Raw genomic sequence first — 21437 nt, forward strand, 5'->3', positions numbered from 1 at the left:
ACATATATATATAACTGGGAGGGGAAGGGACGAAACCCCACCAAAAAATTATGAGGAGTAGTTCTTAACATGGACTACAAACCTACCAAATTTGGATATGCACCGATGCCTCCTTTTGCGAATATAAAATAAAAATGATAAAATTTCTGAAAAAAATTTCATTTTTGACGCCATTTTGTTTTTTAAACATGTTGCACCACTCCGGGAAAGTAAAAAATTTCAAAAAATACTTATTTTGATGTGAAAAGAAAAACCCCAAAGTTTCGTTGCTCGAACTTTTAATCCATACACAAGGCGTAATTTCACTCTACTAAACGTATTTTTTAATTAATTTAATTCAAAATTTTTATCAACTCATACTGTAAGCTTTTTTTTCACTAAATAGATTGCATTTACTTGAATCATCTAGATCACATAACTTTTTGTCCAAGTAGACCTTCAAAGATTCTAGAAAAAAAGCATCTTCAATATACATATATATATATATATATATTGTTGGATTCCCGTCGTTAGGTTTCCAAACTAGACTGCTTGGGCAGGGCTGTCACCAGGTCAACCGTTTGAAGTACGATTCCGAAACTTGTATACCAATAATTAGGGAACTTATCCTTGGATGTAGGTCCTTGGTTAATTATCCTTGTATTGGCAGGCACGTCCTTTTCTGATATAACTAGGCTACTAGTATATTATCTAGTTACGAAGTTGACTTACGATTGTTGATTAATTACTTATTTCTTGAATACTAATTATCGACGTTAGGCAACTTGTTTGCCTAGAATGTTGATTAATTACTATATCTTTGAATATTAATTATCGACGTTAGGCAACTTGTTTGACTAGAATGTTGATTGCATTGACTCTAATTAATGAACTTGAATATTTTTAATAATTAAACTTTATTAATTAAAATATTAACAATTAATTAAAATATTAACAATTAAACTTTATTAATTATCGATATTATAACAATGCAAAATATTGAAAAAGACTGAACGAAAATTGATTGAATTGATTTGCTTATATATTAATTTATTGCAATTCATCGATTTTGGAAGCAACGTGACATGTGTTGCTCGTGGAGAGGATGATTTTGTATTATTGATGACTAATTTCCTCCGTTTCCTGTCTTGATGTTTAAACCAGTGGTTCCCAACACACCTCCCAGGGTTGAAGATTGGAATTACGGGTTGAAATTTCAATCTAAGTCGTTGTTGAGTGTGGGATGAGTTTTCTTATGTGGACGGATTTGATCTGAAGATGAAGTTGATCGTCTGGAGCTAATTTTGTTTGTGACATAATATGGTGGTGGATTTGAAACTGGTGGTGCTGATACTAATTGTTCATCTGAAGCGTTGTATTTTACGTTATACAATGTAGTTTGCGGTTGATCTTCTTTGCTTGAATAACATTGGTTGAATATTTTGATACAAGGTGAGCTTTGATTATTCCGAGGTGCCTTAGTACAGCAGAGAATGTTTGATGCTAATTTGAATAGACCACACCATTTGGATACATTATATAGGATTGTGAGAAGTATTATTCCAGTGGTTATTGATATTGCCGTTGTGAACCAGGATGAATGCTTGATGATGAATGGTTTCGATAATTGCTCTTGTAGTATGTCATCAAATTGCTGAAGTCGATGTTGGGCGAATTTTAATTCATTAAGATCCATGTGAGCGAATTTTATGGGTTGTAGATGAAGAGTATTGAGTGTTGTATTGATTTCATGTTTGATACAACAATCATCTTGAGTGATATCTGTTATTGGAATTTTTATTGTAGTTGATTTATTGTTTAAAAGAGTTTCTGGTTCCAGTGTATTTGTATCGGTGTATGCTTTACAGTTTGAATTCAATGTGAGGATTCCCATTTTATCGATGATTTCTTCATGGTCTGGTGTTTTTCCATTATAACACAAAATGTTCAATGCAGTTGGTTTTGAAGTAACGAATAACCATTGCGTTGGATTTATATTTTGCCAAATTTCGATGTCCGCATGCATTGTTTTTATTTGACATGAGGATGGAATGTTCTTCGTGATTTTTGAAAATAATTGAATTTCGCAATTGTGTTGATCATTCTTGTGAAATATTGAGATTGATTTACATAACCATTGTAGATTGTAGACTTCTTCACATTTTTCTAAAGTTTTTAACATAGCATACTGTGTTCTGGGTTTGGATAGTAGTATGTATGGATTTTCTGGTTGAATATATGAGAAAATAAAGGAGTTATTTGAATGTGGGGTTGGTAATGGATAAACTTGGAATAAATCGTATTCGTTTATGGAACTAATGGGGATATTTAGTTTAATGACTAAGTTCTTGTCTTGAAGGAAAGCTTTAATATCTATTATTTTATAATAGCGTTCTATATTTTCTGGCGATAGTGGTATTGGAAGAGAATATTTATAAGAAATTAATTTTAATTCATCATATAAGGTTTGAGGGTTGACTGTGTTATAGTCGATAATACCGTGTCTGATTAATGCAAGATCTAAAAGATATTTTTCAATTTGTAAAAGTAATTCGTTTGCGATATTTGAAAGTAATGTTATGTGTTCAACGATTTGAACTCCGTGTCTTTCCTTATTTATTAGATTAGTTGTAATTTTTGAGAAATTATTGAATTGTTCTAAATTTGAGTTTAGAATGTATTCATTATTTTTAGATTCATTAATGTATTGTTGAAATTTTGAATTGTTGAAGAGATTATTCTTATTTGTTGTTGCATTAACGTGTGTGTTTGTTTTTGATCATCAATTAACGAGTTTATAGAGTCAGAATAAAACATTGCGTCGTCTGCGTCAGGTGTTCCGAATAACCATTTGAGTCCATATGATATTCCGTTAATGAGTCCTCGTTTTTGTCTTGTATGTTTTTCGAGAATGTCTATTTTATTTTGAATTTTTATTAAGGTATTATGAATGAGTTTGATTTGGTTAGTGCAATAAAAGACGTTGTAGTTTTCCTCATCTGTTATATGACATAATGATACGGCTTTTGTGTAATGATATTTAACTAATTCTAATTGATTATCTAAGAGAGTTAAATTGTAAAATAATACTAGAGAGAATTTTTGGTTACTAATTTTAGCGTTACCTAGATTTTTATAGAATAGCCCGGCTGAAGAATTGATGGGTTCTATTTTATGAGTGGCTAGTGCTAGGACCTGGATCGATAGGATTGTCAGCAGAAGGATCGATCTCATTGTCGCTTTCGTTAGATGTTTCTGAGTCTGAAACAAAGGGTTTAAGTTGGTTAAGATGAAAAGTTCGACGTTTTTCTTTTGATATTTCTATTGTTGCGGTATTATTGTTGTGGAGTTGAATGATTTTATAGGGTCCACGATATTCGGGATTCAGTTTTTGATTTCGCGCTTTGGCTAAATTGTCCTTTAGTAAAACCAACTGATTTTCTGCGAATGGCAGAGTTCGATTATGTGTTTTGTCGTAGTATTGTTTTGTATTACTTTTCGTTTTTATTAATTGTTCTTTAGCTGTGTCACGTATTACTTTTAGTTTATTCGTTACATCTTGAGCTAAATTAGAGTAAATTGGTTTGTTGGTTGGCTTTTCAATTTGTGATGGAATCTTAGGCTTTTCTCCAAACACGAGAGTATACGGAATTTCGTGAGTGGATTTGTGTTTGTGGGTATTATAAGAGTGAGTGGCTAATGTTAGCAGCTCGTCCCAGTTGTCTTTACTTTTATCGACGTAACATCGTATGAAATCGCGTAGGGTAAGATGGGTACGTTCTAAACTTCCGTTCGATTGTGGTCGGTATGGCGTTGTTTGTTTGTGTTTGATTTCGAGTAGTTTGGAGATCTCTTTAAATAGTTTGGATGTGAATTCCGTTCCTTGGTCTGTTAGGATGTATGTAGGAAATCCAAAAATTGAACAGTATTTAAGGAGATGGATGGCTACTATTTCAGCATTGTGACTAGATAGAGGGTATGCTTGAATGAACTTGGTTAAATCGTCTTGTATGGTGAGGACGAAACGATTTCCATTTGGCGTTTCGGGATAGGGTTCCATAATATCTAACGCAATTTGTTCATTGAATGAACTAGAGGTTGATGTAATTATCATAGGGGACTTGTTGGGTTTGAAATTTGTTTTTGTTGTTTGACAAATTTTACATTTTTTTATATAATTTTGTACCTCTTGTTTGATAGTGTCCCAAGAATAATTTTCTCGAATCGCGTCGTACATTCGATTGAAGCCTGGATGGCCTGCTAATGGATGATCGTGATGTTCTTTCAATACCGTTTCTATATTTTCGGGTGTAGTGACTTTAATTTTCACGTGCTGAAGAATTCTTACGATTTTGTCTTCGAATAAGTATTGGATCATTGAATAGAACGTTTCTAGTTTAATGATAGGGTTATTGAACGAAATATTTGTTATTGTAATGCTGTCCAAATTTTGTAAATGCATAATGCACCTAAGATTTAACATACAATTAAATAAGGTTTTGTAGTCGATTATGTCGTTATAAAATTGTTTTACGAACAAGAGAATTATTCTTTGTTTCTCTTGGTTTGAATTTATGATTGCTACTTCTCCTGGTCTGTGATTCGTGAAGTTTCTATGAAGGGTTGGACAGTTTTTTTCTAGATAGTATGAATAATTATTGTTTTCAGATAGGTCGCAAGAATAAGGTACGACTAGGTTTCGAATGTTTTCTAGTGTAGATATTTCTCTACTAGGAACTTTTACATCGAGGTTTTCTTGATGAAAACGTTGAAAATTTTTAAAATTTTTATTTGTTAGGCTATTTATTGTAACGTTGTTATTGGTTATGCTGTGTATTGGTCAGCTGAGTGCATCGGCATTTGAATTAACTTTTCCCGGCTTGTATATTATTTTATAAGTATATTCCATTAATTTTAGCCTCCAGCGGACTAGTCGTGAAGAGGGGTCTTTACACGAAAAGAGGTACGTAAGGGGACGGTGATCTGTAACAATGGTAAATTCTTGACCGAATAAGTAGGGTCTGAAATGTTTTACAGAATCAACGATCGCGAGTAACTCTTTTTCTGTTGTCGAATAGTTTCTTTCCGCGGCATTTAATGTTCGAGAATAATATGCAATGGGTAAATCTTTACCGATTTCTCCTTGAGATAATACACTACCTAATGCTTCGTTCGAACAATCAGTTGTAAGGGTGAACGGTTTATTGAAATCCGGATATTGGAGAATAGGTTCTGTTGTAAGGATTGTTTTTAATTTTTCGAAAGCGGATTGACATTTTTCTGACCAATTGAAAGGAACATCCTTTTTTAAAAGACATGTTAGTGGCTTAGAAATGTTCGCGAAATGCGGAATAAATTTTCTATAATAACCGATTAAACCGAGAAAGGATTTTATGTCCTTGGGATTTTTGGGTTGCTTTATTTTTGTGATTGCGTCAATCTTATCGTTATTGGGACGGACTCCGTCGTTTGTAATAATATGCCCAGGATACGCTACTTCTTTTCGAAGAAATTCGCACTTGTCTGGCTGAAGTTTTAAATTATGTTCGCGTAATTTATCAAATACTAAACACAATTTTTCGTTATGATCTTCTAATGAAGTCCCGTAGACCACAATATCGTCGAGATATACGAAACATTTGATGCCCTGAAGTCCGCTAAGCACGGTATTCATTAACCTTTGGAAGGTTCCAGGAGCATTCTTTAATCCGAATGGCATACGATTAAAAAATAGTGGCCCGCAGATTTTCCCGAGGGTGTGGCATTTTTAAAAATGACTTTATATTAAAATCTTCTATAAAATTACCAACTGTGGCTTTGTTGACAAGTGGAAGCGTCTTTTAACCGCGATCTTAGTAATTGTGATCGAATCTGAAAGAGAATAAGTTGACAAAGGAACGGTCTAGGATGGAGTAGTAGTCTGTGACGCGACTACAACTCTATGGATTAGTCAGTGGAATGTCAAAATTATTTGACAACAACAAAACGCATTTACATATCTTTTTACACTTAAGTTACTTTATTTCATTTAAAATATAAATATTCTTTGGTTTAGAATTCTAAAATTTGGCTTTAAATAAACCATTAAATGAATTTAAAAAAAATATAAACTAAAAATATCACAGTCAACTACCCCAGGCTACATAACCTCTTTTGTGCAATGTTTTTTGTTAATTAAGTGAGTGTTTTTCTTTTTTGTTACATTATTATAAAATGATACTAATTTGAATTGAACATTTCCGACCTAGGTGTGAAACAAAACAAAACGTTCTCGAAATGACGTAAATTTAATTCTGTGTAGTGAACCAAATAATTTATCTTCTGTATCCGGCCCGTGACTCAACGTAGTCAAGCATTAACACAGGGCCGAATACGGTGAAGATGACGAACCGCGAGGTGCAACACAATCGAGGACTTTTGACACCCTTCCATGGGCAGTCTGAACTCGTTGTCGGCTACACCTCTAAACGCGGTATTGGTTCACTTCACAAAACAAACTTTACCATTCTTGATTAAAATCAAATCGGAAATGTTCAATTGGATAGTTCAAAAAAATACGTATATTAAATTTTTGGAATTTCTATAAGGTAAATCTCCAACAACGATATTATACGGATGGGGTGGAGAAATATGATAAATAAAACCGTACCTTAAAAATCCAAGCAAAACCACCACAGGATAACCGATACACGACCAAAAACAAACAACACCAGCCGTTGATGAAATGTCCAGGTATAATTAATTATTCGTTCATGTACGTCCATTTCTTTGAATTTATCCCAATTATCTTTATTTCCAGAGTACATTATTGACTGCAAGATTTCCAGTTTCTCCACGATAGTATAATTATCGATGTAATATTAAAACGTGCTCGCGTTGCGGGCACGAACGTGTATGTTATTAATTTTTAATAAATTTTCTATTCGATGTGTACCCTTCAATGGTGATTTTTCAAGAGTAATTCCGTCGTTGATTATCCCAATCCATGAATTGTCGATGTAATATTAAAAACGTGCTCGCGTTGCGGGCACAAACGTGTAAAATTATTAATTTTAATAAAATGTTTATTCGAAGTGTACCCTCAAGGGTGATTTGTTCAAGAGACCTAATTTTTAAATTGTTTTTGGCTTTTTTACTCGGTTCTGTATTCATACACGAACTACGTTGTTTTTCGTTTGTTAAATTTTAATAATCATTGCGCATGGTGGCTATTCACACGTTAGCGTGTACTAACGTCCGTTCACACGCTAGCGTGATTTTAATTCAACTTTTTTAATTGAATGATTTTTCTTTATTTTTTTTTTTTCTTTGTGTGTGTGTTTAGATTTAGATAGGTTTTTTCTGTCCCAATCCGTATAATGATTTTGATCGCGCTTATTACTATAATTTGACTGATTTTTAATTACTGTCAACCAAACCTACAATCAAAATACTGTGAACCTTATTGAACGGTTCAAGGGAATGGTGAAGCCAGTCTTATCTTTGTCCTTTTCAGCCATTTTGATCTGATGAAATCCTTGACAGAGATCAATCGTCGTAAAGTAGACTGATTGGCCTAGTTGATCGAGGATTTCTTCGATATTGGGGATCGGGTATGGATCAGAGATAGTTACGTCATTCAACTTTCGATAATCGACAACTAATCTCCATTTCTTTACTTTTGAAGCGTCCTGTTTCTTAGGAACGATCCAGATTGGACTAGAGTATGGAGATGAGGAGGGTTGAATGATGCCTTGATCGAGCATTTTCTCGATTTGTTTATTCACTTCTTGTTCGTGTACTTTTGGGTATCGATACGTTTTCGTGAATATTGGAGTCGGATCTGTGGTGATTATTTCATCTTGTACAGTTTTTGTATAAGTTAATTGATCACCAGGCAAATGAAAGAGATCCTTATAATTTTTGCAAATTTGTAAAATTGATTCTTTTTCTTCGCGGTTTAAATGATCCGTTCGAAGATTTTGATTTAAAAGAGATAGGCGATCGGCCTTATTGATTTTAGAGCTATTTTCTTTGGATAGCGAGAGGATTTGTTCCTGTGGAATTATTTCCATTTCTATTAGATTTATTTGGGGAATCGGTATTTTGATTTCTTGTTCAGAAATATTGATAATAGGATAGTATTTTGTATTTTTGTCAATAAGGAAGTTATCTGATATTATTATCGATTCAGGTAGATTTAATTTTGATTTATCTATGACACCAGTAGAATTACTGATTACATTAATTGGTATGTTTTGATGGATACGAGGTTTAATAATTATTTCACTTGGAGTGTGAGATAAAGTTAAAGTGTTTGTTGAATAATTAATGTTCGCATTAAATTTTGAAAGAAAATCGTGTCCGATTATTCCATCAAATTCTAAATTGACTTTTCCTGCATCAACAAAGTAAAAATTATGTTTACATTCAAAAGATGTGTTTGCAGTTAGCGTTAATTGAACTTTACCTAACGTATTTACTGTGTTGTCTGATGTTCCGATACCGTTTAATGTAATTTCGTGTCTAGGATCGAATGGAGTTTCTTTTGTAACGTTAGTATGTTTTACTAAAGAAACTGTAGCTCCTGTATCGATAAGGAAGATAAATTCTTTATTTTTTGAATTGTTTGAGTAGAATTTTAATTTTTTTAATCTAGCATTTGGAGTGTTAGTTGTGTCGGTTTGGCTGAGTTGTCCGATTCTACGACACTCAGGTCGGACATTCTTGAGTTTAAATGATTTATTTTTGGATTGTGAGGGTTTTGTGCATTTCGTCTTTCGTCACTTTGTTTCTTTTTTATACATTCTGATATTTCATGTCCTTTGTGTTTACAATATCTACAGAATTTTGAATTGTTGTCGTGATGGTTTGAACGATTTTTTGAACGACAATCTTTTGTATTATGAGATTTTGTTTTACAATTTTTACAGTATTTTGATTCAGAAGAATTGTTAGATGATTTTTTGTACATCTGAAGTGCTTTTTCTTCTGATATCGCAATACTGTATGCTTCGTTTAAGTTATCTAGTTTTGTATGAATTCTTAATACGCGTGAAATATCAGGATGTGAATGAAAGATAAATCGTCTTAATGCAGTGTCTTTGATAAATGCTAATTTACCGCATAATAGATTCGGATTATCATTTTTCGTTTTTAAAGCAGATATACATCTACTTGTTAATTTGTCGAGACGAGTGTAATATTCTGTAATGGTTTCGTTGGATTTTTGTTTTATCGTATCTAAATCTTCCATTAATTGTGTATAGTGAGTGTGATCGACGAATAATCTCCTCAATGCAATTTTTAATGCTTCGAAATTTGTTATTTCAGATAAATTCAATTTATTTTTTACTGAACTTGAGATTTGGGCAAGAGTGTACGCGAATAAAGGTACGATTTGATCTTGCTGTGCGAATTCGTGTGCGTGTTTTGCGTTGAGTAAAAAGTTTTCTACTTCTTCGCGATCACCATTGAATGGGGTGATTAATTTGCACAAGAATGAAATAGGCATTTTTAAATGACTATCGATTTGATTGTCGATTTCATCTTCTGAAATATTTTGACCGTCAGGAGAAGATGAACGTGACATTTTGTTTTTGATTTAAATTGAATATTTTATATGAATTTAAAATATTGTTAAAGGGATATTTAAATATTTGGATTTGAGGATGAACACAAATATGTTAAAATAAAAACTTACGATTGAGAGTGAAGGGCTACTTTTCGTAGGCTCGCAACGAAGTTGAGTCGGAAGGCAGTCCAAAAGGAGGTTTGCTTCGTTAAAATACAACCAAATCACTACTGTGAACCATTGAATGTTGAAATTTTCCTTTTCCAATGTGATGTATTCCACCGCTGTTCACCAATTTATGTTGGATTCCCGTCGTTAGGTTTCCAAACTAGACTGCTTGGGCAGGGCTCTCACCAGGTCAACCGTTTGAAGTACGATTCCGAAACTTGTATACCAATAATTAGGGAACTTATCCTTGGATGTAGGTCCTTGGTTAATTATCCTTGTATTGGCAGGCACGTCCTTTTCTGATATAACTAGGCTACTAGTATATTATCTAGTTACGAAGTTGACTTACGATTGTTGATTAATTACTTATTTCTTGAATACTAATTATCGACGTTAGGCAACTTGTTTGCCTAGAATGTTGATTAATTACTATATCTTTGAATATTAATTATCGACGTTAGGCAACTTGTTTGACTAGAATGTTGATTGCATTGACTCTAATTAATGAACTTGAATATTTTTAATAATTAAACTTTATTAATTAAAATATTAACAATTAATTAAAATATTAACAATTAAACTTTATTAATTATCGATATTATAACAATGCAAAATATTGAAAAAGACTGAACGAAAATTGATTGAATTGATTTGCTTATATATTAATTTATTGCAATTCATCGATTTTGGAAGCAACGTGACATGTGTTGCTCGTGGAGAGGATGATTTTGTATTATTGATGACTGATTTCCTCCGTTTCCTGTCTTGATGTTTAAACCAGTGGTTCCCAACAATATATATATATATATAGATATATATATGCGATTTTGGGCGCAACATTGTACACTTGATAATCCTATTTGATCAATTTTTATTTTGTATTTTTTATATTTTCGTCATTTTCTGAAGAAGTTTCAGCAGATTTGGTGGTAAAAGTTGTACTTGTAGAGGAAACATCGTCTACAACACTACCGCATGAACTCTAGCATATGCAATTTTTTGATTTTCTTCTAGCATATGCAATTTTTTTTGTTTGTTTTTCATTTGCGTCAAACATTAATAATGAATCTAAAAATATCTTTAGATATTTAGGTATATTGTCAGAGATAGAATCCAAAAAACTTATACTAGATGGGTAAAAAGTAAGTTTAGCTTTTAATTACTCCGTTCTAACTATAAATTTATTTCCTTTTTTTTCCTTGCCATGGTTTATCACAGAACAAACAAAGTTCTTGAAAATCAAAAGCGACTGAACCACGTGATGAAGAACGAGATTTTGAAGGTCCGTGCTGAGGAGTAGCTTTTTTAACGTTATAATAATAATCATCTCGACACTTCTGATGAATATCAACCTCGGTTAAGTTCTCTAATAGGTCATGCTTATTGTCTTTCAATATTTACCTGTAACCAATGTGCGTTGTTACAGCTTTCTGTTTGAGAGAAATTGTTGGCAGGCTGTCAAGTCGGTTCCCACAAATGAAGCAATTAACAGAAGTATCCATTTTTGTTAATAAAAATATTCACTAGAATAAAATTCCACAAGAATATACCACTTGAACAAACCAACTACGTGAATGTTTACTGAATACTAGATCTGTATACAGAGATGATTGATTTGGATCCAAATCAATCATCTGCATTACATACCTTGGCTAATCCAAATTCGGTAGGCCCGGTCCGATCCCTTTAAGAAACACGAATGTTAAGTATTGAAAAAATTGTTTGATAAAAAAAATACATTAATTAATCATTATTAAAAATATTATTTATTACATATTAAAAATTGTTTATACAGCAAAAAATAAAAAAGTGAAAAAAAAGTTTTTTATTTGCTTCTTGTTTTTTTATCCTGGCTACTCTTTGGCCATCCCAATCTTTAGCATTATTTAACACTGATGATAATGTTTGATGTAATTTACAATAATAATAAAATAAATTCACAAAAATAACAGATACATTATACAAATATTAGCCTAGTCTATCTATTTTGAGCACAATGTTAAATTTTTGTAACCGAGATACAGCAAACCAATACATGTAAAAAGTCGTAAATTTTTACACTTTTAAATTACCGGAAGACATTCAAAATGGCTGCCAAAGTTGCTTGAAACGCCCATATCTTTTTGAAAAAAATATATTTTTAAACGACCCTCAGTGAAAAGTTTGTCCTTAATATGCCCAAGAAGATCGTTTTAGCAAATTTGAAAAATATTGAAAAGTTTGGGCATAAATCGCTTTTATCGACCAAAAGCCATGTTTCTTTAACTTCCAATAGCTCATATACGCGTGCTTTTTTATAAACGTTTCTGTGCTTAAAATTTTCTTTGATAGTTGCCTGAATATGTGCGGATATTGCGCGCTTGATTAATTGATCGATAACATGCGAAATATCGGTTGAAAAATCAGTTGTGAAACATTTTGAAACACTATCTTAATTATTTTTTCAATTTTTTATGTAATATAATTGCTTCTAATTGATATTTTATACTATTAGTGATGTCTTAGTTATGGATGGAGGTTTTTTTCTTCATAAATTTGCTTGGGCATCTCGTAAAACTGTGCTAGAAGTTTTAAAATTGTTTCCAAACTGCAAGCAAAATAGTTTTTTTTACGGTTATCCGGATGATGCTAGAGTACTAAGTCAGTAGAACGTATGCATTGACAATTGAAAAAAACCCGCTCTTAAAACAGAATAAGAATGATATTAATTCCCCCAAAAGAAAAATTTTTTGTAATGAAAAATGAATCGGTACTGAGTCGTGATTTTGGTACGGAGTGATTTGAAAAGTTTAAAAGTTCAATATGTAAGTGATTACTTAACTTAGCGAATCTTCCACCTACTGAAGGTGGTGCAGTTCATCACTCATATCGTACTTTTTTGCAATAAATATTTTTTTCATTACAAAAAATTTTTCTAGAAGCAATTATATTACATAAAAAATTGCAAAAAATTATTGAGATAGTGTTTCAAAATGTTTCACAACTGATTTTTCAACCGATATTTCGTATGTTATCGATCAATTAATCAATCGCGCAATATCCGCACATATTCAAGCAACTATCAAAGAAAATTTTAAGCACAGAAACGTTTATAAAAAAGCACGCGTATATGAGCTATTGGAATTTAAAGAAACATGGCTTTTGGTCAATAAAAGCGATGTTTGCCCAAACTTTTCAATATTTTTCAAATTTGCTAAAACGATCTTCTTGGGCATATTAAGGACAAACTTTTCACTGAGGGTCGTTTAAAAATAAATTTTTTTCAAAAAGATATGGGCGTTTCAAAAAAATGCAATTTTTAACAGTTTTTTTTCAATAAATTTTTTATTTTATAATTTTTTGACATCTAACCGGGCTAGATCGATTCGAAATTAAAAGTTACGCATTTTTTGTTCGAAACTTTTTTGTATACAAAGCGTATTTTTTAAAAAAACGTAAAAAAACTGTTTTCGAGCAACTTTGGCAGCCATTTTGAATGTCTTCCGGGAATTTAAAAGTGTAAAAAAATAGTGCATTGAATTCTACGGAAAATTTACGACTTTTTACATGTATTGGTTTGCTGTATCTTTACTATGGTTCGAAAAATTTAAATTGACCAGTCTATATATACAATACAAATTATATATCATGCATATTTCATTATTTATTGTTTGTCCAGGTTATTAGCCGTGGCTTCCATCCTGGGCTGTTGCTTGTACCTGCATCGCTTTTATTCATTATTCGGGTTGAAGTGGTTAAATTTGGTGTTTGTTATTTTTTTTTTTTGTGATGATACAGAAAAAGTAAAATGTAAAAAAACTGTTTTAATGTTTTGCTGTGTGGGTTAAGTTTTGAGTGTTTTTAATTTTTATTTATGCTGCTGTTGTTGTTGGCATATTTGGCATTTTAATTTTTGTTTTTATTTAGGATTTTTACTTATTGATGCAGTCTTAGCTTGCTTAATATTAATTTGTGTTTTATTTTTGTTGGTATATTTTTATGGTCATGTGTTTGGTTAGTTTGCTTTTTTGTATTTGATGCTTGTGGAATTTTAATGCTTGGACTTTTATTTGTTCATCAATGGTTTTCATGTCCGTTTTGCTGTGTAATTCTTTTATTTTCGCATATCCATCTTCGTTTAGGATTAGCCTGATACATTTGTTTTGAATTCGTTGTATTTTTGTTGTTTGTGTTTTTGACGCATTGCACCAGACCGGAGCCGCGTTGGTGATGACTGGTTTTATTATTGCGTCATTCAACAATTTTTTGGATTTTTGTGTTAGTGCACTGTACCTGTTAAGCAATGGGTACAGTGCGCGTATCACCCCGTGTCCCTTAGCCACCAAGTGGTTTATTTGTGGGATAAACGACATGCCCTTGTCCAGATAGACACCCAGATATTTCACCCTGTTGCTGGTGGGGATACACATTCCGTTCACCTTTAATGGATTATTTATTTTTACGTTGGTGAATTTTTTGGTGAACAGAATGTGTTCCGTTTTTGCGTCATTTATTTTAATCTTCTACATTTCTGTAAATTTTAGGATCATATTCAGGTGTATCTGTACTTGTTTTGTCGCAACTTGCGCGTGAAATGAATGCGCGTATATTGCGGTATCGTCCGCGTATACCGCAAGGTTACTTTTTGCAAATCTTGGCATGTCGTTTATATATAGATTGAAAATGGTCGGTCCCAACACTGATCCCTGTGGGACCCCAGCTTTAATGTTTCTGGCTGTCGAAAATTTGTCGTTAATTTTTATTTTAAACTTTCGGTTTTTTAGATAGTTTGCCATCAATCTGCTGAGTGTCAGTGGAAGATTGATGTTGGTGAGTTTTGAATTTTGTCTTGTCCTGGAGCCTTGTTATTGCGTAGTCGTTTAATCGTCTGTTTTAGTTCTTGTGGTGAGGTCAGTTTTGTTCGTGTTTTGTGTTTGTCAGTTTGGTTTTCAAGTTGTAATACGGACTGACAGACTATGTTTTCTAGGGAGGAGGGGTTATTATTTTGTTATGTGGCTTCAATTGAATTAGCAATGAGATTAGCCTTTTGCTTATTCGTCATATAGCTGATATTATCTTTCAATAATGTGGGAATGTTTTCTTTTTTGTTTTTGAAAGATTTAGATATTCTCCACAGGGTTTTGTCACCTGGTTTAAGCGTTTTTAAAGTATTTTCCCATTGCTGATTCAATTGTTGCCTAATTTTTTGTCGGATTTGTTTGTTTATTTTGTTTATGTCTGGTTTAACGTTTAACGCAGCGCGTCTGTGGTCTAGTCTTCGAAGAGCGTTACGCACTTTTATTAAATTTCTTGACTAAGGTCAAGTTTGGGCAAATTTATTTTTATTTCTTTTGTGTGTTTATTTTCTGTATTTATAATAGCACTTGTTATTTGTTGAAGCGCCATGTCAATATCATCCTCACTTTCGTCATCGCTTTCGTCGTTGTTTTTTTGTAAGGGTGCAAAACGATTTTTGAGTGCTATTTTCGGGGGGTTGTTAATATTAACGTTTGATGCTCTTGACGTTAGTTGATGGTTGTGTGAAAAACGCACTTATGTTCATTTGAGTTACCGGATTATTATCGTCCGTATCCATGTTGTTATTCACAGTTTCGTTGAAGTTTATCACATTTATTTGAGTTTCACCGTTATTTATTTTAATTGCTTCACTTGTTGAAGCACTATTGTCTGTAATTAGGGATATTTCATCACACGTGTCTCTATCACTATTTATTTTTGTGTCTTTTATCACTAATTTGTCACTTTTTTCACAAATTTTTGTGGATATATTTGGTGTATCCACCACTATCACTTTGTTGGTCGGTAAGGACTGGGCTTGCCCATCCTTATTTAGCCTTTTTACTGCACGAGGATTAGGCTTCATGCAGCAACTTGGTTGTTTTTAAGTTTTATTGAACTTTTGTAAAAAAAAAAAACAATTTTTGATTATCTAATCCTGTTATCTAAGCTTGTAGTAAAGACGATGCGCACACTACAGCTGTCGTACAGAGAATTTTGATGCAATTTGGTGTCTGAAATAGTGTCTTGATTTTTTTGGAATTTTTGTCTTATTGCAGCTAAAATAAAAAATTTAAATTATTTATGTACGTAATTAAATAAATAATAAAAAAAATTATTATAATTATGTATAAAATAATAACATATATTAACATACATAATAACATGATTAAGAAATAATTAATTAGTTATCAACGAAAGTAATGATGCACTATAAAATGAATTACATACTTTTTATAGAAGTGAAAAAATTTGTCTTTGAAAATTTTTTTGTTTAGTGTTGCTTTTACTGCCACAAACGACAGTGCTACGTCTCTTGATACGTAGCTCTAATAATATTACCCATGTTATGAGTAATGGTATTTTTTTTATCCAAACAATAGTATAAACGTTTATTCTGGAAGAGAAAATTTATTTAATTATCTGATTATATTATTATAATGATGCGCATTTTATCAAGTATGACAACTTCAACATTGCCAGAGTCACTATATTAGATCTTTCTTATATTTATAAAATCAATATCTCATCAAAATTTCTAACTTCTCTCATTAGCGATTTAGGCTGGGTATCAACTTAAATATTTCTGATTTTAAATAATACTGAAAATACTGAATAATTTTGAAAAAAAAAAATTCATCAAAATCGGAGCTGTTATTGAGGATTCCTGACTAAAAACATTCTTTGATGCGACTATAAGATGAATTTAAAACGAAAGATTTGATTTGAAAAACTTACAATTTTATTCTTATATTTTTCCTGATTAGTACGCCAGTAAAATCTTACCAAAAAAACAGCTAAAATCACATAACGCGATGTAAAGTTAAATTTTTGATATGTAATTCCGAACCTTTAGGAGAGTGTAAAACCACATTTTGCAATCAAAAAAGAGGCTGTGCTACCGGCATAATAAAATTTTCGGACTTTTTTCAGTTTTTGCAGTTCAATTCAAAAACTATGAGCTTTTGGCATTAGTTGCTAGTATCATTTGAAAAATAAACTAAATTTGTAACAATTTAGGCCGACCCACAGTGCCGTCTGTCCAATACTTTTTGGGATATGATGCTTGAAAAATTTCAGAAATGCTAAAATTTTGAGTCTCTCAAGATAAAACAAAACAAACAAAAGATTATAGTTTATTAAAAACTTACAATTTTATTCTTATATTTTTCCTCTTTTAATTTTTCATTGAATTTATCAAAATCTTCCATTGTTGATATGGGAAATTCTTATTTTTGGACCACGTGACCTCCTTCGTTATCTGTTTGACTCGAATCTAACAGCAGAGAACTGTTATTTTTTTTTTATTTCAGTCAGAATTTGAGTTACGTCAGCAGATATGTTCATGATTTGGCCTTTTAAATTTGCAAGTTGCTTTGACAGACTGTTGTAATTTTAGTTCATACGCTCAAGCAAAAAATCTGTTGAAAATAATATATATATTAATAATATATATAAATATTATAACGATTACTTCATTCCATGATTGCAGAATAAAATCCATATGACCTTAGTTAATTATAGATATTGTATTGATAAACAAATTTTTTCCTTACCATTGGATAGTGTATTTTTTGTTGATGATGAACTTGATCTAGCTTTTAATATGGTCATTTCAGCTTCTGTGTCGGATTTATTATATTGAGGTTGATTATCAGCAATTGTTGCTAAATTTGGTTTGATTTTTGTCACTTCTCTATGTTTAGTTGATGATGATTGTGATGGTGATAATGATGATGGTGAACTAATCCTTTTTCTTTTTTTTGAGCCATCAATGTAGTTTTTATTTATTTTCTTAAAAGGTTTAGATAACGATGACGGTGATGATAAGGATGACGAGGATGCTATTGATGATGATGAGTTGTGACTTTTTCTTTTTAAACATTTTGTAAAACGTCTTTCTGTTTGAGAAGGTTTCTTCACTTTTTTTGGACTTAATTTCTTCGATTCTAGTGGAATAAAAAAATTAAATTAATATTTGAAATAGAATAAATAAAATGGCAGTAGCATAGCTTAATTAATTGTATAAAAATTAACAATTAAAAATAAATTGACATCAATTAATATCCCTTGTCAAAAAATTTGTTCTTTTTTCAATCAAACATGTTCTTTTTTCAATCTTAATAATTTTTTCTCTGCCTCTTCCATTGTATCTGATAACATCAATTGTAATTATGAATTACTTTCTTGTTATTATGACAATAAGATATTAATTTTAATAAATCTATAATTCAAATAACAATTCATTACCTGCTACGCCACGTATTTGAACAGGAAACGTTGGCCATGTCGGATCAGACTCTTTACAATATTTCACCATCGTTTGTAATAATTTGCAATTTTTAGAATTTTTCAGCAATAATTCAGACATATATTTACATCGGGTACCACCGTTTTCTTTATAATGATCTAACCAAGAACTTGGGACTATATCTATTTCTTTACTGGATGAATCATTTACAAATAAAACTAATACGTATTTATAAGTCATCTGAAAAAACGGATTATTGAAATAAAAAATTATTTTAAGGAATAGCAAAGAATTTTAATGTACTTTTTCAATGATTTCTGGCTAACCTTGTATGATTTACGTAATTAAACTTAAAAACGAAGCTTTAAACAACACAAATTTCTAAATAACCTAATTATTTTATTTATTCAGTTTCTTTATCACACTTTTAAATTTCTTCTCTCGTTGTATGGAAAAGTTCCTTCAGAACTTCTCCATACAACGAGAGGGTCGACCTTAAGATTTGATAACGGTGCCGTAATATATAAGTCTAACTCGGTATTTTTGGTCGTTGACGTGTTAGCTGCCATTATTTTTTCATGGTGTACCTGCCATATATTTTGTTCGTCGAGGGCCGCTTCAGATGATACAGAATGAGCCACTGCCAGAATGTCGTCATTTCTGGTGATCGAACTCAAACATTGATTAGTATAATTAATTGTTTTTGACAAGGATAATGGCTCATCTAAATGAATTTTTTTGAATCTAGGATCCAAAAAAGTTGCGACCGAGAAAAGGTGAACTTTTTGGATGTTTTCAAATCTTTTACTTAATTCTGTTTGCAGTGATTTTTTTAATTGGTTTGCCAAATCACTGGTTATTGTTGTTGCGTCTAAAAGAGTTCTTAAGCACTTGATAATAGGTATGGCTTTGCTAGCTGTAACATATTTCTCAGCGCTAATTTCTTCGGTGACATTATGAAAAGGCTTTAAAATTTTTTCAATTTCTTTCAGCACAACAATTTCGTTTGCTTGAAGCATTTGAGGTGCATTCGGGTGGTTTAGTAAAATAGACCCTATTGTACTGCTCATTAACACAAAACGTTCAATCATAAATAATTGTGAGTTCCATCTTGTAGATACGTCTCCTACCAAATGCTTTAATTTTCCTTCGGCAACTTTTTGCTGCATTTGCAGCTGTCGAAGTTCTTCAGCTCCTACACCACTTTGGTGGAACCAAGTCACGATTTTTCGGACTTTATCCAAAAACAGTTTCACTTCAGTAGAATTCACAGAATTTTCAACCACTAAATTTAGTGTATGTGCTAAGCATCGAATATGTTTAGCTCGACCAAAAGTTATTTCAATAGCTTTAACTATGTTACTGCCATTATCAGTGGTAACACTAACAATTTTTTCAATAGGCAAACCCCAATCTTCACATACTTTCAAAATCATCTCGGATAAGTATTCTCCAGTGTGGTTGTCATGAAGTGGTTCACATGCGATGCTCATTGACTTCATTTCAAAGTTTTCTATGAAATGCACTGTCACACCTAAAAAACTTCTTAATTGCATATCTTTCCATTCATCAATTGTGAGACAGACATTTTTAACAGATTTTAATTTTTGTTTGATTAGGGTTTTTTTATCTTCATATTTAGTATCAATAAGATCTGTGATAGTTTTACGACATGGAACCTGATACAAAGGAGCCACAGTCTTCATGAACTTTCTAAAACCTGTCCCTTCTACAATACTGTAAGGTAGACTGTCCCGACATATCATTTCTGCGATGGTTTGCGTTATTTGTTTATTTTTATCGCCATTTGAAGCGTATGCTGAAATTTTCATAAAAGCAGCTCCAATACTTGATTTCGCCCGTTTAGGTGTTAAAGATAAAACTTCACCTTCTGTTGATGAGCTTTGCACCAATGAATTATTCTCCAACTTCGTAGAATCATTAACATCAACTTCACGTAAATTCTGCAACGATAAAAATAGAAAAAGATAGAATCAAAAAGATTTTTATTACTTTATTCATGTTATCAAAATTTTGATATAAATAATAGAATCATAAATGCATTATTATCCTCTAAAATAATAAACTACAGTCATAAGGACCATAATAAATAATAACTAGTTCATCGAATGATTAATGTTACCTCGTCAGTTTGTAAGACAGCGGAATGTTTTCTTTCCATATGTTGTTTCAAGTTTGTAGTTTTACTACACGTCTTTAATTCTTTTGTACAGTATTTACATTTTGCAATAGCATTATTCTTCATTATAAAATGCTGTCGCCAGCTACTTCTAGGTGTTTTACCAGTGGAAGACATTTTTATGCTTCAAAATAATTATTTTGATACCTCAAAACTTCAAAAATAAAAATAAATACAAAAAGGATCAACTTACTATTTGATAAAAACATTCACTTTTAATTAAATTGACTATATTGACATACTTTTAATTATATTGCATAATTTTTAATTACTTTAGGACTGGCTGATAAGCCTGATAGATTTCAACATAGGGTATTTTCCCGCGCATTCTCTATACAAGCTAATTATGTATCAGTACGTACAGATGGCGCTAATTTTTTGATCGACTTGCTCGCATGTAGTAAACTTACTTACCTATTTTTTTCATTTATCACACAGATGGCACTATTTACAAAAATCGATTTAAAATGGGTAATTTATATAATCGATTCATTAAAAATCGATTTTTACAATTAATAAAATCGATTACAAAAAATCGACAATAAGAAAAAAAAAATCGATTTAAATAAAAATCGATTATTAATTCACTTCCCTAGCTCTAATGTGAGAATACCATTTTTGTTGATTTCTTCTTCGTGGTCTGGAGTATTGTGACATAGTATATTTAGTGAAATTGGTTTAGAAGTGATGAATAGCCATTGTGTGGGGTTTATGTTTTGCCAAATTTCAACATCTGCGTGCATGGTTTTAATTTCGCATGACTTAGGAATTGTTTTGGTGATTTTTGAAAATAATTGTATTTCGCAGCTGTTTTCGTTGTTTTTTCTAAATGTAGGGATTGATCTGCATAACCGTTGATTCCCGAAGAGTTCCTTACAGTTGTCCAGAGTCTTTAACATTGCATATTGTGTTCTCGGTTTTGAAAATAGGATAAAAGGACTTTCAGGTTGAATGTAAGAGAAAACGTATGAGTTATTTAAATGAGGTGTTGGAAGAGGATAAACTTGAAATAAGTCATAGTCATTTAACGATGTTATTGGAATTCCTAATTTAATAATTAATTTATTGTTTTGTAAAAAGGCTTTAACACCTATAATTTTGTAGTACAATTCTGTCGTTTGCATATTTAAGGGAATTGGAAGAGAATATTTATATGAAATTAGTTTTAACTCGTCGTAAAGTGTTTTAGGGGTGACCGTGTTATAGTCTATTATGCCGTGTCTAATTAAGGTGAGATCTAATAGATATTTCTCGATTTGGAGTAATAATTCGTTCGCGATATTTGATTA

At 31.7% G+C, this 21437-nt stretch overlaps 1 protein-coding gene and 1 long non-coding RNA gene across 3 annotated transcripts; one reads left to right on the plus strand and one right to left on the minus strand.

Annotated features, from left to right (window-relative positions):
- The first annotated feature begins 6030 nt into the window (after positions 1-6030).
- Positions 6031-6891, plus strand: LOC123300855. Of its 2 annotated transcripts, none has more exons than XR_006535409.1 (3): positions 6031-6157; positions 6228-6711; positions 6779-6891. It is a non-coding gene; the product is annotated as an uncharacterized LOC123300855 (long non-coding RNA). The 2 variants fall into 2 exon arrangements; XR_006535410.1 differs by having other exon boundaries at positions 6567-6711.
- An 11476-nt stretch (positions 6892-18367) lies between these two features.
- LOC123301314 (E3 SUMO-protein ligase ZBED1-like) lies at positions 18368-20265 on the minus strand. Its single transcript, XM_044884051.1, has 2 exons — positions 20092-20265; positions 18368-19912 (listed from the first exon to the last, which is right to left on the minus strand). The coding sequence occupies exons 1-2, from the start codon at positions 20263-20265 to the stop codon at positions 18368-18370; spliced, it is 1719 nt and encodes a 572-aa protein (XP_044739986.1).
- Between the last annotated feature and the right edge of the window lie 1172 nt (positions 20266-21437).

This window comes from Chrysoperla carnea, chromosome 5, assembly GCF_905475395.1.
Source record: "Chrysoperla carnea chromosome 5, inChrCarn1.1, whole genome shotgun sequence".
In the NCBI taxonomy this organism is placed as follows: domain Eukaryota; kingdom Metazoa; phylum Arthropoda; class Insecta; order Neuroptera; family Chrysopidae; genus Chrysoperla; species Chrysoperla carnea.

What these genes read in the sequence shown, in the direction of transcription:
- LOC123301314 (XM_044884051.1), bottom strand. Translation starts at nt 20,265, where the DNA reads ATGTCTTCCACTGGTAAAACACCTAGAAGTAGCTGGCGACAGCATTTT. An exon ending in CTGTCTTACAAACTGACGAG is followed by an intron (nt 19,913 to 20,091) that starts GTAACATTAATC and finishes TTATCGTTGCAG; the next exon opens with AATTTACGTGAAGTTGATGT.